At 49.5% G+C, this 18,369-nt stretch overlaps 2 protein-coding genes across 3 annotated transcripts; both read right to left on the bottom strand.

The window, feature by feature from the left end:
- Window positions 1-51: 51 nt before the first annotated feature.
- LYPLA2 (lysophospholipase 2) lies at window positions 52-4,526 on the bottom strand. Of its 2 annotated transcripts, none has more exons than XM_043444944.1 (10): window positions 4,392-4,526; window positions 2,805-2,908; window positions 2,525-2,556; window positions 2,366-2,431; window positions 1,835-1,882; window positions 1,674-1,744; window positions 1,458-1,531; window positions 1,281-1,382; window positions 1,003-1,176; window positions 52-923 (listed from the first exon to the last, which is right to left on the bottom strand). In XM_043444944.1, exons 2-10 carry the CDS (start codon window positions 2,880-2,882, stop codon window positions 873-875), a joined length of 696 nt encoding a protein of 231 aa, XP_043300879.1. In that variant the 5' UTR covers window positions 2,883-2,908; window positions 4,392-4,526; the 3' UTR covers window positions 52-872. The 2 variants fall into 2 exon arrangements, with proteins under 2 accessions (XP_043300879.1, XP_043300878.1); XM_043444943.1 differs by having other exon boundaries at window positions 4,369-4,476.
- Window positions 4,527-6,665: 2,139 nt separating this feature from the next.
- PITHD1 (PITH domain containing 1) lies at window positions 6,666-13,775 on the bottom strand. Its single transcript, XM_043445689.1, has 6 exons — window positions 13,454-13,775; window positions 12,768-12,811; window positions 12,313-12,390; window positions 9,091-9,195; window positions 8,345-8,453; window positions 6,666-7,592 (listed from the first exon to the last, which is right to left on the bottom strand). The coding sequence occupies exons 1-6, from the start codon at window positions 13,649-13,651 to the stop codon at window positions 7,491-7,493; spliced, it is 636 nt and encodes a 211-aa protein (XP_043301624.1). The 5' UTR covers window positions 13,652-13,775; the 3' UTR covers window positions 6,666-7,490.
- Window positions 13,776-18,369: the final 4,594 nt, after the last annotated feature.

The raw sequence follows: 18,369 nt of genomic DNA, 5'->3' as shown, positions 1-18,369 counted from the left end.
AGATACTTGCACATGGTCACACTCTACCCCTTGAATAGAATCGCCCAGGCCTGAGAGTTGAAGCAATTTCTTTAATTTTATCGGAATCCAGGACACAACAAGAAAAACACCCAAAACTACATGGAAACAGAAGACGAGACACAAGACTCCTCCCCAGCTCCCCCAAGACCTAGCGTGGGGACAACGTGGGGTGAAGTGGCTGGGGGAGACCTTGAGCCCCAGTCCAGCCCGGCAGGCTCCAGGCCCGCGGGAGGCGGAGGGTAATGGGGAGGCAGGGCCCAGCCCCCACATCAGAACGGCTGAGGGGAGGCCCCCTCGAAAGACTTGGCCCCGTCACCCACACTCCTGCGCAGGGGCAGGGAGCCCACAGCGGCCAGGGGTCGGGCCATGGACACATTCATGATTGAGAAGCAGCTGGAGTGGAGGCAGGAGACACACGATTATCTGGGCAGAATCAGTTGGGGGAGCTGGGAGGAGGTGGGGCCTGGGAGGGCCCCATGGGCCAAACCCTGAGGTCACCGGAGGGGGCCCAAAGCGGGGCTAGTGAGTGAGGTCCTGAGTGAGTGGGTCAGCGGCTGGGCCCCTTTCTCCCGCTGCCTACAGCCCCTCCAATACTGCTGCCAGGGGGGTAGCCCCCACCTCCAGGGAAATGGGATAAGAAAGCAGCCCACCCCCTACAGCAGACAGGGGGCTGAAGCCAGGAAGGAGGGCCTGGCCAGGCTTTGGCCTGTCTGCCCCAGAGGCCTGTGGGAAGAGGGGATGGGTCCAGGAAGGTGAGAAAGGGGCTCGACCGGCTCAGATCCAAGATGGTGCCACACGTGCCAAGTACCCCCCGTAAGCGGGGGGACTGTGCTGGGGGACAGCAACTCTGGTTAGACAGGAGGCAGCAGCTTCTCAAGAAACTCCTTCACAGCTGCCATCTCCTGGGGGTGAGGAGGACTGTGAGATGCGCCTGGCCGGAGGGAGGAGGGCGGGGAAAGGAAGGAGCCCCTCCACACTGACCTGGGGACAGGAGCTGTGCATGACACCTGGGTACGTCTTGAACTGGACCCTGGCAGGTGTGACAACGGACCGCAGCTTCTCGGCTGTCAGGGCCCCAAACCGTACGGGAACCATGGGGTCCAGCTCCCCATGGCACTGAAGGATAGTCAGGTCCTTGGCACTGCCGTTGGCTGCCTATGGGCCGAACCGGACTTAAGAGGGCAAAGCCTGGGGCTTGGGCATGATCCCCCCAGCCCCGAGGAGACAGAGGGCAGGAGCAGGGTCGTGGAGACGCTCACCTGGGGGAAGGCCCGATGCAGAGGCAGCCAACAGCTCAATGCCACAATGCCAGCCAGAGGGTGGGGGCAGGTGAGCGCTGTGTAGAGGGACAGAGCTCCACCCTGGCGAAAGGAGAGAATGAGGGGTCACGAGGGCACAGCTCAGCACCCATTACCCACCCACCCCTCTCCCCTCACCTGTGAAAAGCCTCCCAGGACGATCCGATTGGCAGGGATCCCGTTCTTCATCTCATGCTCAATCAAGGCCTTGACTGGGGGGAGGGGGCATAACCGGGTGGGGGGAAAGCTGCTGGAGGGACTCCAGGAAGGGAGCCAGACAAGAGGTTCTGCCCAGCACTTTCCTGGGGGGCCGAGGGGGACAGGGAGGATGCCGAGGAGGGGCTGGGGCCTTACTGTTCTCTGCTGCTTTCTTGATGCCAGCCTCGTCCTCTGGCGCATCTGGACTCAGCCCCATCAGGTCAAACCTGGAGGAGTAGAGGCGTTGGCAGCCACTGGGAGGCCTGGACTGGCCCCGGGGCAGCTCCCTCGGCTCCTGTTCCCCTCCCCAGGCTCACCAGGAGGGCATCACCATCTTCATGTTGAGTGTCACAGGGATCCGAGGCCTGCCAAGGGACAGCAAGGAGGACCGTCATGTGCAGGAGGGATGAGGCAGCCACAGCAGACAGCCTGAGAGGGGGCAGGGCAGCCCCTGGGGAACCTCCCAGCGGGCAGGGCCTGTGTTTAAGGTGTTGCCAGGCAACCTGCCACGTGGGGCTGGAGGCTGTGGTTGGGGCATCGGCAGTGGCAATAGAGAAGCAGAGCCCAGCACTCGGTGTGAAGGGGTTCCAGCTCACTGGGTGAGTATTTGGGGAAGGGGGGACATGGGGGATCCTGGTCCTAGGAGTCTTGGGTCTAGGAGGCCTTGGGCTGGGGGCTGGGGCTGAACCCCCCGTTCCCAGGGGGTTCCACAGGAATGAAGGCTGAAAAGGGCCCTTTGGACCACTCTGGGCCTCAAGCCCCAGCATGCAGCTGGTAGCAGAGAAGAGGCCTGGGACCACAGGACCACCCCCCTTCCTTAGTCCCTGCCTTGCTGGGGTGACACTCACGCATGGGGACAGATGTACTTGACGTGAGGGAGCCGGATGGTGGAGAGGGCGTCAGCCCAGCTGTGCCTGTAGGAGGGAAGGGAGAAAAGGCGCCAATGTGGAGAGGGAAGGAGGAGGGTGCGGGCCTCCCCGGAAACACCCCCTCCCCAGCTCACTCACCCTGTGTCTCCAAGTCCATGTAAAAAGATAACCTGGAAGAGGGTCGGAGACGGGGAAGAGGGCAGTCATCATCCTGCCATTGCTCTCTGTCCTCCAGCTTCTGGTCACCCCTCCCTCACCCCCGAGGACCTGGGGGCGGGGGGTCCTGAGGGAGCAGCCCCCTGCCTCCTGGCTGCAGGGCCGCCCCCCCTCATCACTGCCACCTCCATCCTCCCTACACCCACTCCAGTCGGCTCCCCAGGCGGCCTGGGGGCTGCGTGGGGTAGGAGAGGCCCCTTACCGCAGCTGTTTCCCGCTCAGCTCCAGACACGGTGGCAGCGTCGGTGAGCAGGGGCACAGACATGGTGTTACCACACATACACTGCAGGGCTCCACGGCTGGGGCCTGTGTAAATGCCGGGCAGTGGTCAAGGGCAAGGCCAGGCAGGGGAGAGCATCCTGACCCAGCAGCAGAAACACACACCCGGGCCATGAGCCCCTCAGTGCCCCTAGGTTCTATCTCCTGGGCACAAAGGGAAGGCAGGCCACACAGTCCTGGGGCTGAGTGGGGAGGAAGCGTGCCTTCGTGTCAGGGCAGAACAGCAGAGGCAGCCACCCTGGCAGCCCTAGGTCTGGCCCCCCACACAGCCTCAGCTTGGGCTGGAGGTGGGCAGAGGCTGGGCTCAGGAGCCTTGGTGGGAGGGGAGCCAGGGGCTCCCTGCAGCCTTCTCCCCACCCGACAGCCCTCAGCAGGTGACTGCCTCCTCTCCCTGCTCTACAGTCACCTCCCTTCTCTAGAGCCCTTGATCCCCTCCTCCCAGCCCTACTGGAAAATGAAGGGGAGAAAAATGCCAGGGAAAGAGGCTTCAGGCCCCTACCCTCAACCCCACACAATTTTGTCCAACTCCCCTCCCATCCAGTCCTCCTCAACCATTCTGAGAGCCCCTCGGGCTGCCCGTGTCCGCAGGAGGCACACAAACTCTGATCCACCACCCACCCCCTTAATGACGCCCTCCACGCGCCCCCACACCGCCCCCTCCCCGAAAGAGGCTACCTGCTGCTGCCCACCACTCCCAAACAGGTCTCCCCACAGCTCGACCACGCTCCGGGATGCCCAAACACACAAAAGAATGTCAAGCTGGCGGGCTCCTCCCCATCCTTAGCATCCTCCAAACTCCCCGGAAGCTTCTGCTACCGGAGCCTAAGTGCCTACCCTTCCTGGCTGTGTCCACCCCTCCCACCCTACCAAAGGGCTTCCACCTTCCCCCTCGGACCCCGAGTGTCCCTCTTCACAGGAGGATCCCTCCTCACCTCTGACCCCGGGGTCCCTCTTCCCACACAGGAATTCATCTTTTGCCCCAAGCTGGGATTCCCTTCCTTCCCCCACTGAGCAACTTCCACCTTTCACCCTAGGTCCTTCCTCTCAGAGTGGTGCCTTCCCTCCCCCCAACCCCCGCGACCTGGGGTCTTCCTCCCCACAGTAAAAACTTCCACCCTGATTCAGGGTCTCCCACTCCCCACAATGGGAACTTCTGTTCTGACCGAGGGTCGCCAGCCTCACAGTGACATTTTGTATCCTGATCCCGGACCCGCTTCTGCCCACACAGGGGCGTTCCACTTTTAACCCTGGAGAGCGCCCCCCCACCCTGCCCCACAGTTGGATTCTCCAACTTCCGACCCTGAAGCCCCTCTCATCATACCCGGACCCCACCTTCTTCCCCGTCTCTACCCCGAAACTCCCCAAGACCGGCCGGCGCCTCTTCGCACCTCACTCCCCACCCCCATCCCTCACAATTGCGGTTGCCCCTCCTCTCTCGCCAAGACCCTCGTGGTGAAGCCGAGGACACCCCAGTGCCCTTTCCTCGCCTGCTGGCCCCAGATCAGGGTACCTCCACTCCCTGGGGGGTTTCAAGACCTCTCGGGCGATTTTCTCCTCTTTCTCCAGCACAGACACACACACTCTTCCCCTCCTCGGCCGCCCCCGCCGGAACTTCCGTTCGAGTCGCGGGAACCCAGCCATCGCGCTGCCGGAAGTAGCCTGGCCAGCGCTACGGAACCCGGAAGTGGGCGTCAGGGTTTCCTCGGATGAGGGCTGCCATGTTGGGTACGGTGGGACGACTCTCCGTGATTAGGCCACGGAGTTTCCTCAGGGTCTAGACGACGCACTCGTGATTCCCACTTGCTACCACCACATGCGTCGGTCTCCTAAAGGAAACCTTCTTGAAGGAAAGGCAGTCTTCCTGAGGCTAAAGGCATTCTCAAGCGTCGTTTCCCACCTTCCCATCCATTATGGTCTTGGGGCACTCACCACTGGTCCTATCCCAGGATCATGGAGTCATACACTCCAGCTGACAAGACCCTTTGAGACTGTCTGGTCTTCCGGTCTCACTTTTAAAGATAAGGAAACAGGCTCAGGGGAGGGAAGTAAACAGCAATCTCAGGATTACTCTAATGCTGCCTCTGCATCTGCTTCCTCAGCTATAAAACGGCGGTAATAACCACCCTGCTTGCTTCACAGCTTTGCTGTTAAGGCTCAAATGAGGTCGTGTGGCAATGCTTTACACAGCGTAAAATCCCAGTGTGAGGACTTAATGACTCTAAAAAGGACCCTGGGGAAAAAGAACACTGGCATCAGCAGTGTCCGGACCACTGGTCAGGAATCGGAAGTGTTCTCTTAGCTCTGCCCTCGGCAAGCTATGGCATGCAGACAGTGCCCAAAATACTGGCGTCGGTGAGCTCCAGTTGTTAACGAATAGAGTTTCAGTTGGGGACCACCGAGGTCACTCTTTGCTCCTTGTTGCACTGGTAAGATGGAGCAGGACTCAGGGCCCACATAAAGGCTGGAAGGGGAGGCAAGCTGATTTGAAGGACCACGTCCCTGACGGAGCCTGTGGACATCCGCACACAGGAAATGAGTCAGCCCTCAGCAGCTCAGGACTCACTTGCCCAGTGTAACCTACGCTGGTTTTTCTTTGAACTGAAAGAAAACAGTATCTGGAAGCTCAGCAAAGCACTTATTCCCAAGTTAAGAGGGGCTTTGGTCTTAAGCACTCAGCAGGTCAGAGATGGCCCTGAACAGGAAAAGTTTGGGTCCAGAGGTCCACAGCAGGCCAAGGACCCAGGACTGGAAGGGGAATGAGTGGATGAAGACAACACAGCCGCCCCTTCTCCGACTCCTGGTTGGGTCTGCTTGTGGAAAAATAAACAATTCCTCCGGCATCCCAATCACTTGAGACACTGTGGCAATTAGAGCAAACTCTTCAACTGCTATTGCTGCTAAGTCACTTCAGTCGTGTAAAGGGAAGCTCAAATTCAGAGGCCTTGCCCCAGAGGCTACCTATGAATAGTGCTTTAATCAGTGGGATTAATGAAGGGCTAGTCTGCTCTAACATTTCTAACTTTATTTTCCCCCTACTCCAAATTAAACATAGCCATTCTTTTTTATCTCCAAATGACCCAAGTGACATAGAGAGCCTGTGGTAGACTGAGTACTACCCTCAGTGCATCAAGAATAATGTTTGCATTCTGGTTGATTTCAGACTGCATATTTAGAAATTCTGAGGCATGACAGGCTTGGTGGTGGCAGACTTTCCCCAGGACAGGCTGGAGAAACAGGCTAACAACTGTGTGGGCCAATTCAGAGGAATTTTCTCAAGAGGATCAAATTCAACACTAATTCCCATTATCAAGTGTTTCTATTTTCTGCAAGGGAGAAAATACTATTTCAAATCTCTTTTAAGATACTTAAGTCCAACTGCTGTACTGACTTTCAAAACTTAAGTCCAAAGTCTTGGGTCCACCTTCAGACCATATCTCCTGCTCACTTAATTTCCTCACCATCATTTCTTCTGATGAGCTCGAGAATCTGTTCTCCCTTATTTTTGTAAACTTCACCCCACAAGTTACTTCCTTACGTGAGAAATGAAATGTAAGGGTTTTAACCTCAGCTTCTTTACAAAATGTGGGTTAGTGGGTGTAGGAGTGTTTTTACCCTACTATACAGAACGCGGCCTGACCTTTCCTGGAGACACTAATCTAGTGTTGATACAGTTGTGGCACTTATGATCTACCTAGTCCAAAATCACAACAGATTTCAAAATTTCATACAGTTCTCAACAAAGGTTTCATAATTACTACCAAGAACACAAAAGAACATACAAACATTAAGTCTGGCAAGGATTTATTAGGAAGCTGATTAGTCACAGTGAATAAAAAGCCATGAACAGAAGAACTGAGATCTCCAAATTCTGCCATTGGGCTTACAACACTAGTTAAAAGCTGACAAACATTAAGGATGTCCCAAAGAGAAGCATATCAAAGTCCCAATCTTACCCCGACCAGGATACCCACAAACACAGCAACAATGCTCTCCTCAGACTGCTTACCTGGGCAACAGGAAAAAAAGACCCTCTCAAGCTATTAAGCAACATCAGATTTCTGCTCTTCAAGCTATAACATGGGACACTGGTGCATGACAGACAACTCCAAGCTGGGCAACTTGACAAGAATGTTGAAAGATGACAGGGAGAAGGAGCAAGCAGGGACAAGTATTTCTAGCTGGAGACCCTCCTGATGGTTAATACAAACACAATGCTGAGGCTTCAGAAAGTTTACTGCAGCCCAGGAATAGTTTCCATTTTAAAAACAAGTCACACAATAATCCTGCCACAAAGCAACAAGACACTTGGGATCCCATGGCCACATAAACTGGGAAGGCAGGCATTATCCACGGCTGCCAGGTACTGACCAGCCCAAGACCCAATTTCTGTAGGGTCCTAGAGAACCACGATTGTCCCTTGGCACCCACACAACCCTTCCTGGGGTGTGGGGTCTTCCATAGGCCAGGTTTCTGCAGCAAGCCCCAAAGACAGCTTGGCAGAGGCTGTGGCAGCCAACTCTCTTTGGAGCCCCATCTCTCTTTGTCCTTCCCAACAGGATGTCACACTTCTTCACCAACACAACACCTCTGTGGGAGTCTTGGCCAGCCCTTAGGAAATAAAGTGTGTCTGTGGGGTAACCTGATGGACCTTGTGGTCAGCTGGGTTGGCTGATGCTTCATAATTGCAGATGGTCACCTCATGTCGGCGAAGCTGCAAGAAAATTAAGAGGCTGGGTCAGCTGGCCACTTCCCAGACCACACACTGGAGTAGTCCTTATTCAGGTTCATTTCTAGACACCATCCTCTAATTTCTTCCCCATTCTGATGCCTTTTATCCTGAGAAGCCTGCACTGTGTGCTCAGTTGCATCTGACTCTTTGCGACTCTATGGACTGTATCATCCCACCAGGCTCCTCTGTCCATGGGATTTCCCAGGCAAGAATACTGGAGTGGGTTGCCATTTCCTCCTCCAGGGGATCTTCCCGACTCAAGGACTGAACTCACGTCTCCTGAAGCTCCTACTTTGGCAGGTGGATTCTTTACCACTGAGCCACCTGGGAAGCCCATGAGAAGCCTGGATAAGATCAAATCAATGATTCACCCTGTAACTTAGAAGATTCATTTCTCCACTATAATGGAGGCACCATGAGAAGAACTTGTCTATCTTGTTTATCACCCTATCTCTGGTGCCTGGAACAAGAAAAGTTATTAACAATGTTAGGTCAAGGAAAGAATTTTAAGGTGAAAAACCAAATTGATATCAACTGTATTATTTCAACCCTCTTAAAATTCCTATAGCCTGTCAAATGACATAGTTTACAGTGATGAAACCATGAAATAGAGACTCAAAGTAATCAATGTCTCAATTGCTCTTTTTCCTTTCCTTCAAGCTCCTACTAACACAGCCTATAGCTACAAATGTGCACATCATGGAAGGGCAAAAACACTTCCAACCCCGTCTTACCTCAGTCCATTCTCCTCTCAGGCCAATATAAAAGACCTTTGTGGTATCGGCTCCAAAGTTTTTTGAAATATGAATTGAGAGATGATAGACATTTGAAAAACGAGAAATTCTAGAGGATGAAGAAGTAGAGAGAAGACAACAATTAGAGGTCAATGAGCCTGCTCACACCAATGTTAAAAATGTCAATTCCAGCTCCATCTTGTGGTAAAACCCAGGCAAATGTCAGAGAATAATCTTGGGGTCTTAACGTTTCATTCTCCTCTGGATAAGCAATTTTACAGTGAACATTTACTGAAATCGGCCAGATCTTGTCCAAGTCAATAGGGACGAAAAATAATACTGCCCCCAGTGCGGCTACACAGGGATTTGAAAGCAAGCTCAAAAAAGAGAGAAATCAGTGAAGAGATATGTGGTCACATGTAACTTGGCTGCTGTAAGCCCACTATGCGAAGAGCAATTCTGAAAACATCTTTCCTAAGACCCCGCTAGGAGCTCATTCAGATCTGTCTATTGATTCCAGGTTAACAAGTCTATGGCTTGCACTGAAAGTCTGCCAAAATGTGACCAAGCCTAGGATTAGGATTCTCCACTGTTTTAACTTGTTTCTGATGCTAAGACAGCAGGAGACCGGCCAAAACCAAGTTGCAAGCCTAGTAAGCGCTAATGCACAGATGCTCACTGCAAACAAGGGAGTGCCTGCTATTCTCAGGAGAAGCCAGAGAGTGGAAGAGAGGCCCAGTGCTTACTTTGTAGCATACTCTAATTCCCCTGTAAGATCCCGGTTCAGACTAAAGGTCTGATCTGGCTCCCTGTCTGTATCATCAAAGGACATCTGTGGAATGTTCTTGTACCTGAGAAAGGAAAGGGGAGAAAAATCAGAAATGTGCACTATCACATTTTTCAGGTTCTCTAAACTTCCTACTGACTCCCCTCAGTTCCATCAAAAGGAGATAAAATTTTGGAAATGACATTTTACTGGCATTTATATACAAGTATCTTTAACCCAGCAAGAAAAGAGCTGAGAACTGCAACACAAGCCAATAACATCTTTGAGTGGGTTAGGATCACATGAGAAGCAAAACACAAAGAGACAGCTCAAACTGGTCACAGGCAGCAAATGCATGGAGAAAATAAGCAACTCAGCACATTCGGACCAAGCTGAGGACGTTAAATAAAACAGCTTACTCATGGGGAAAAAATACTTTGGCAGAAACATAGTAAATACAGCTAAGAGATAAGATCAGGTAACCCAACATTCACTCTTTTCTCTCTGTCCAAAATTATCCTATATACCGAGTCACTTTACAATTCTTAAAAAAATACAACCAGGGGATTTCCATTCTGAAAAGGGTATACAAGGCCATCAACTCACAATGGGCTTTGGAAAGTCAAGTAAAACTGCTGAGGAAAAAAAAATTTTTTCAAAGACATATCTAAGAAAGAACAGTCTCCTCTATAACTCACAAATTCTAAAAGACTGAGCCATATACCCCAGTCTCTATACAGTGTTTTATTAACACACCCACATGGGATGGGTCTAGATAGCAGCTACAGCAAAACACATGTAATATAAGAAAGCAAATGTTTGCTTCGAAGTGTTTCTAAGAATGATGCACAGCATAGTACTACTACCAACAGTAAGCATTTATGAGCAGCATTATGGGAGGCAGTGCTCTGAAGCCAGACTTCCTAAGTTTAAAGCCTGAGTCACTGACCAGCTGTGTAATTTTGGGCAAGTGATTTAACCTCTCTCTTAGATCCTCACCTGTAAAACGGGAATAGTGATAGTAGTACATATCCCATACAGCTGATGTGGATGTTAAACTGAACCAATTCTAAGAGACACACTTGTTAAAAATTTTTACTACTGAAAATTTCAAACATACACAAAAATAAGAGAAAAATATAATGAATCTCCATATACTTATTACCAAGTTTCAATAATCAACATTATGCCAATTTTGCCTATCACCCCCATTTTGTTTGTGCTTGATCCTTTTTTTTGGGGGGGAGGGGTAAACTGTCAGATGACTGTTTTTTGGTAGGGCTTTTTTGTTATTGTTGTTTTTTCCAACTTATTTATTTTTGGCTTCACTAAGTGGCATGTGGGATCTTGGTTCCCTGACCAGGGATCGAACGCACGCTCCATGCAGTGGAAGCACCGATTCTTAACCACTCCACCACCAAGAAAATCCCTATGTTTGATATTTTAAAGCAATCCCAAACATATCATTTCACTCATAAATATTTTTGTATGTATCTTTATAGAGTAAGGACTTCTTAAAAAACCTATGATACTATTTTACAATTAACAATTTAACAATTAGCAATAATTCTTTAATATCATCTAACAACTAGTCTGTGTTCAAATTTCACTGATTTAAGCCTCAATTTAACTTTCCTAGATGTGTCAATGACATGTCATAGTTGAACAGATGCTACGTATTTCTTTATCATTGGTTCACAAAACAATGGTGCATTTTATAATCAATGATATCTTAGATTTAATAAAGTACAAAGTGCTTAGAATGGAGGGCTATGTAAGTATTTGCACCTCGGGTGCAAATCTGGGGACATACTAAGGAATTCCCTGGTGGTCCAGTGGTTAGGATTCTGCACTTTCACTGCTGAAGGCCTGGGTTCAATCTAAGATTCCACAAGCTGTGCAATGGAGCCTCCAAAATACCCCCCACACACACACCAGAAACAAAACCGGGCACATACTACCTTCCAGATTTCTTCTAAGCTCTTTATATGTTACAGCTCATTTCTCCACAATCTTAAGAGGTTCAGACTATTATTACCATTTTACATATGAAAAAATCGAGATATAGAAAAGTATACTGCCCAAAGACAAGCAGCTAGCAAGTGGTACAGCCAGAATCTGAACTCCAGTTTATTCCAGAGTCCACGCTTAACCAGAATGCAGCACAGATGTCTAGTCTTGTCCAGCCAATCCATCTCCCAAGTAAATGAGTCTCAAAAAGCATCAACTCAAACCTACTTCATTTCCTTAAAATCATTAAATATGTGGGTTTATTTTCCAATTCATGTTTCTAACATTCAAAGTGAGGTCCATTTCTTAAATCTTTCACTTAAATTGATCGAGTTTTCAGAAGAACTTTTTATGTAAAGTTCTTCTGATTTCTGTTTCTCCAGCACAAGTGGTGTCCCCCTTCTTCTAGAAAGGCTGCACTAAAATAAGGCAATTTGTCAGAAAGGGAGTACTAGCTCTGGTATCAACCGATTCAGTGTTATAACGAGGTATACGTGTGTGTATACCTCATTTGCTCAGTCCTGTCCGACTCTTCGCAACGCCATGGACTGTATCCCACCAGGCTCCGTCCATGGAATTTTCCAGGCAAGAATACTGGAGTGGGTTGCCATTTCCTACTCTACAGGGATCCTCCCAACCCAGGGATTAAACCAATGTGTCTGCTGCACTGGCGGGCAGATTCTTTACCACTATGCCACGTGGGAAGCTGCTACAAAAGATATACTGACCTTTGCTAACTAAAGGCTATGCAAACTCAGATGGAGTTATTCCGTCTCAACAAAACACACAGAAAGATTGTAATTGTCTGAGACAGTAAGGGAAAACGTTGAAGCTAACCCCAAGAGTAGAGTCCTTAAAGATAACTTGAGATCTGCAGCTGGGTTATTAAGAAAACTGCAAAGTCATCAACAGTTGGCATTTAGAGGATGCTCTCTGAATGAATGGTGCTGCAACAAGTACTGTGAAGAGAGACAAGCTGCTGGTCCAAAAGATACCTAATCTAAAAATGTCGTTCAGGAAGAGATTCGTGTATTCTGATGCAGAACAAATACACGACTTTTTTTTTTAAGAGGAGGAGGGGATATTTAACCCAGTAAAAAGAAAAAATTTAGCCAATCTAGAATAAAGTGCTATCAGAGACCAGAGAAAAAGGGACAGGAGCTTCTTGGGGGCCAAGACCCTTGCCACTTACAGTCTCATCTCAGAGGGGTGTGAGTCATCATCTTCTCCCATTATAATGATGCCTTTTAGCTTGACATTGCCTGTAAATCTGCCAGAATGCAAAAAAAGAGGGTTGTCAACCTGAGTTTGAGTCTCTGCTGAGCTGTGTGACCCTGGGCAAGACCCTTCCCCTTTCTGGGCTTCAGTTTACTCACATGTCAGACATGTACTAAATAATTTCTAAGATTCTGTCTGCCTCTGGCATTCTGCGGTTCTAAGGAATTTACCTTGACCTCTCAGTTATGTTTTAACAGATGTGTCTTTTTTTGCACCAGGAAAAGTTTTGATCCTTTCCTACTCACACACCCACCTCAGTAATTTAGCCCATTTCTAGAAACAGATGTGTGTTCTTGATATAACCACTGAATGAATCCTGATAAGGCAACTGGGTTCAGCCTATTTAGCCTGAGGCAAGAAGATACTCACGGAATATTAAACAGAAGCTCTTCATCAGCATCACTTTCAACAAACTGGAGGGAAGAAGGAGAAAGCAACAAATATTTGCTGAGCGCCCACAATTCCAGGCATCTTCCACCCTGTTCTACAACTGGCGTGCAATGCAAATAAACAGTCAACCTCCCTCTGTTCTCCAGCACATACTAAATTCCAGGGCGAATTGGCTCCTGAAATTCTGTGCAAAGATCTGTACCTCTGCGGTCCACAGCTTTCAAATGGCTCTGCAACCCCACAGTGGTAAATGCTCTAGATAGGATCACGTGCTTCATCTCCCAAAGACTGGTCTTTGGTCTTCATCAGGTGATTAAGTTGATCAGGCAGCCATCGGGACCAGTGGTCAAACGGTAGGGAACACGCCGTCGTGGACATGCTCCCTCACTAACCCCTTCCTAAGCCCTGGTACTGCATGCTGGCCGTGTAAAAGCAAAGCGCCCCTTCCCGTCTCTGGGCCTCAGTTCCCCGACCTGCAAGATGGGGAGATTCAACCCTGTTCGCCTCTCAAAGGGCTGGAAGAAGGGCACGGGAAAGCGCCTGGCAATCGGGCCGCGGTTATTTTTAACTTCAGGAACTAGGCTGACAGAGCAGCCGGGTGGCCTGAGGCCCCGCGCAGGTCCCTGCCTAGCCTCGGCCGCCCGCCCAGGCCCCCGAAGGCCCACCTTGGAGCGGTCCGTCCGCTCCTCCCACGGCTTGAAGACGCCGCGGCCGCTGCCCTCTCGGCTCTCGTTGAGGCACTGCAGCCGCTCCAGGTCGATGCGCAGGTACAGGCCGTAGGCCAGGCCGCGCTGCTCGGGCGGCTCCTCCCGTTCGGCGGCGCAGCGGCAGCCGCCCCCGCCGTGGCTGTGGCCGTGCGACATGGCGACGCCACCGCCCGCGCGTCCCCTCGGCCCCGCAGCCGCCGGCGCCGGCGCTCCCCGCGACTCGCTCTTTTCGCTCTGGCCGCCAAGCGCGCCGCTGCCGCCGCGTCGTAAAAGGCGCCGCCTGTGCGGCGCTTGCGCGTGGGTAAAAGAGGGCGGGGCTCGGAGAGGGCGGGGCTCGGAGGGGGTGGACGTTCGCTTAAAGCGCTTCCCAAGCCTGGGAAATTCGCGTTGACTATTTCAGTCCTGAAGATGGATGCTATTGCTCTCTCAGCTTCACAGATGTGGAAACTTGGGGGTGGGGGGGAGGCAGAGAGATTACGCTGGTGTTCCGAGTAAATGGTGAGGCCGGGTTTCGAATCCTCCTCCTTAGGCTTCAATCTGTTCTCTCTTCGTTTTACCCACCAGCGTTTTTTGGAGGAGCTGGTGATGGCAGTGATAAGGCCCTGAAGCGTGGGGAACACAACGTTATCACTACCTCACATGTACAGGCTTAGGCGCTTAGAGCTCTCGAACCTGCATGATCACTTTCCTCACAGTGGGCTTCGTGTTGGAGACCACAGGCTTTACGGACAGCTGAATCTGAAACAAGTCCCGTGTCTGTTATTGACCGTGTGAAAGCCTGAGTAAGTCACATTCCCCATCCTGAGACTTCGTTCTTCATCTGTAAAGTGGCAGTAGTAATATCTGTTTCATACGGTCACAGTGAGCATTAAATGAAATACTGCACTTCAAGAACCCAACGCAGTTGCTGACACATGGTAAGAATTCAGTAGTCGGGTCAAACCTTGGTTCACATCCAAGCTGTACCACTTACTAGCTGAGGGGCCTGGGGCAATTAATTTAACCTCTCTGAGTATCAGTTTACCCCCTGTGAAGTAAAAGGATTGGGCTAGATGACCTTTAAGTCCCCTCCTCATATGACATTTCAGAGCAGTTTTTTCAAACTGCTAGTTATGACCCATTAATGTCTTAAAATCCATTTAGGAGGATTGTGACCAGCATTTAAAAAACTAAATAGAATAGAATTAAAAACTCAGAATGTATTACACATTTTAGTCTAAGTTTATGGAACTTTTGTTTCAGCTTCAGATTTGTATACTCAGGTGCAAGTTAAAATGTTCTTCATCTTGTGGGTTTGTTACTGAACCCAGGTCCGGCTGATTGCTGCTCAGAAGTCATTATATAGGTTGGTGGAAAGGAAAGTTTGCTTTATTTTGGATGCCTGAAATGGAAGGCGCTGGGTTTTAGCAAATGCCTATCCAAAGGCTGACTCCCCAGCTTCCCTGACAGTCAAAGGGCAAGAGTTTTTCTAGACTGAGGGAGGGGGCTACATGCAGAAACAGCACAGTCAGCTCTGACAGTCATCTTCAAATTGGTCATTGGTGGTCCAACCAGTGTCATCTTGATTGTTTTAGGTACAGTTAATTTTCAGTTTCAAGGTCAGTTTGTTTGCATTTCTTGAGGCCAGTTCTTGGAATTATGGCCACTTGTGTCATGACATTGTGTAGTCAATTTCTTCCACCTGGTGGGGGTTTCAGTATCTATAAGACAGTTCACAGGATATGGCTCAGAATATTATCTATAGCTCTCGAGAAGGAAGTAAGGGTCCTTGAATATGCTTCACGACTTCATTATTATTATTTGGTCTCCTTTGACTGTTCTATGTTTCTGCATTTTCTCACTTCTCTGATTAAACTTATTCTTTGGCTAAAGTTTTTTTCCACAGACAAAAGGCAGGCTGAGAGCGTGGCAGGGGGGCAAGGACTGTAGTCCTGCTCTGTTTCAGGTTGAAATCAAGAGTGGAAAGCGCTCTTTAGAGCTGGAGTAATTCTGATTTTGGGGTGAAATGCATTCTTATTCCTTGGTGGAGATGGGGAAAGATAGGATGCAGGGAGAGTTAAGGGATCCTGTGAATATCCCCTGCCCTTCACTTCTGGCTCTGAAGTATCCAGACGAGACTGAGGGCAGCCACCAAATATCCATCTCCTCAAGTTCCATTCAAAAATTTTTTGATGTCCTAGTTCAATTCTTTGTGAAGGCAAGCTTGATTCTGATTCAGATAGCTCAATGTCATGACCTATTCCTGCTTTTATATTTCAGTTTCAGGGATGGGCCCAGCATGTGCTAAACACTTAGCAAATACTTGTTTAACTGAATGATACACTCAGTAGTCCTTCTTTGGAAAGACTGTGTCCCACTGCAGGACTAACCCAGGCCTTGCCCTGCCCTTCTACCCATTTTTGTCTTCTTTCCTGTCATTTGCATCACTGTCATCCTTACTGATTATCACGCACCCTGCGCCATGCTAAGCACATTGTGTAGTTTGTACGCGTGTGTGTCAAGTTGCTTCACTCATGTCCGACACTTTGTGACCCCTTGGACTGTAGCCCGCCAGGCTCCTCTGTCCGTGGGGATTCTCCAGGCAAGAATACTGGAGTGGGTTGCCATGCCCTCCTCCAGGGGATCTTCCCAATCTAGGGATCGAACCCGGGTCTCCTCCATCTCCTGCCTTGGTTGCTGCTGCTGTTCAGTTGCTCAGTCGTGCCCGACTCTTTGTGACCCTGTGGACTGCAGCATGCCAGGCTTCCCTGTCCTTCACCATCTCCCTGAGTTTGTTCAACTCCCTGAGTCGGTGATGCCATCCAACCATCTCATCCTCTGTTGTCCACTTCTCCTCCTGCCTTCAATCTTTCTCAGCATCAAGGTCTTTTCCAAGAAATCAGCTCTTTGAATCAGGTGGCCAAAGTATTGGAGCTTCAGCTTCAGCATCAATCTTTCCAGTGAATATTGGGTTCTTTACCACTAGCGCCCCCTGGGAAGCCCATGTAGTTCATGTGAAATGAAGGTTGGTCTGTCGTGTCTGACTGTTTGCGACCCCATAGACTTTACAGTCTATGGGATTCTCCAGGCCAGAATACTAGAGTGGGTAGCCTTTCCCTTCTCCTGGGGATCTTCCCAACCCAGGGATCGAACCCAGGTCTCCCACATTGCAAGCGGATTCTTTACCAGCTGAGCGACCAGGGTAGTTCATGTGGTTCATCTTAATTATTTGTCACATGATCTTTAAGAGATAGGGAGTGTTGCCCGGTATTTTCTCCAGTTTGAAGGTGAGGAAAATTGAGGCTGAAAGAGATGAATTAATTTGCCCAAGATCAGATAAGTTTGAGAAGAAACTAGGCTTTGAGCCTCCTTTGGTTTCCTGAAACAAAAAGGTATACATAAACAAACATGTTGTATCAATTAGCTTATACCGTGTCACAAATCACCCCAAAACCTAAAAGCTTTAAACAACAACATTTACTGTTTCTCATAGTTCTGCAGATCACCAGGGCAGTTGTTTTCTGGGCAAGTTGGCTGGGCTGATTAGTTCGGAATGGCCTCACTCACATCTCTTGTTGACATGAGCTGTTAGCGGAGGTGATGGCCAGGGGTCTCCAGCAGGCTACCTGAGCTCACTCACATTGCTGCAGTTACTGAATTCCAGGAGCACAGGAGGGAAGAGCTAATTACACAAGCATTCAATAACCTCCGGCTTCTATCGTTTTTGTTAATGTTCCATCAGCAAAAACAAGTTTTATTGGCCAAATCCAAATTTGAGAGTTGAGATGTAGACTTTACCTTTTAATTGGAAGGACTGCAAAATACTGTGGCTCCCTCCTCCTCTGCCCCCAGTATACTCCTGTTCACCATTTGTTATGTAACAAATCACTGCCAAATTTAATCTTAAGGCAACAACTAACCTCCATCTCACAATTTCTGCAAATCAGGAACTTGGAGTGGCTTTGCTTGGTGTGGGGAGGGGGTCTGTCTCTTCTCTCATGAAACTCAAGTCTTCTGAAGGCTTGGCCGGGACTGGAGGATATACTTCCAAGATGGTGCACTTGCACGGCTGGCCAGCTTGTGCAGGCTGTTGGCACAAGACCTCAGTTCTTCCTATGGACCACTCCATAGGACTGCTTGAGTGTCCTCCTGACATGGTGGCTGGCTTTCACCACAGCAAGTGATCCAAGAGAGGGCAAAATAGAAAATACAGTGTCTTTGATGGCCTCACCTTAGAAATCACATATTGTTCATTCTGCAGTATTCCATGGTTCCATAGGTCAGCCATATTTCATGTGGGAGGAAACACCGTAAGGGTGTGAATACCAAGAACCTATTAGAGGCCCTCTTGTAGGTGGCTACCATGCTACCATACATAGGAAGTGACCCCTGAAAATGTCTTTAAACTTCCCTTATATTTAATTGGTAATTGGGATGAGGATGGAATCTTAAGATTTTGAAGCTATTATTCTATTTTCTCCTAGCTTTGAGAAATACAGTGTCATTCTGATTCTTTGTGTGTATTTCCCGCATTTCCTCCCTGGAAGCTTTTAAGATCTTCTCTTGGTCCCTAGTATTCTGATGTGATGCTGTGGCTCTTTCATCATTCTCTGTGCTGGATACCTGATGGGCCTTTTCAATTTAGAAACCCTGCCATAGAGTGTGAGCATGCAGATTAGGACACCTGCACATCTGTGCTCAAGCCCCCTTGCAGGGAAACATATTCAGGGGTATGAAAAGAGGGGTGGGGCTAGGGCCTTGCCTTTTCCCATTCTATGACCTTCTAGTGCAGAGTTCCAAAGGCTCAGAAATCTAAATGTGGCCCCCAGGTCATCGTTAAGGTATTTATTTGTCAAGGTGGCACAATAGGCTGTATTTTTGGTTTGTTTGGCTGT

This window comes from Cervus canadensis, chromosome 24, assembly GCF_019320065.1.
Source record: "Cervus canadensis isolate Bull #8, Minnesota chromosome 24, ASM1932006v1, whole genome shotgun sequence".
Lineage (NCBI taxonomy): Eukaryota > Metazoa > Chordata > Mammalia > Artiodactyla > Cervidae > Cervus > Cervus canadensis.
Note: the sequence above shows the minus strand (reverse complement) of the source record. Positions and strands in the feature narration are given on the sequence as shown.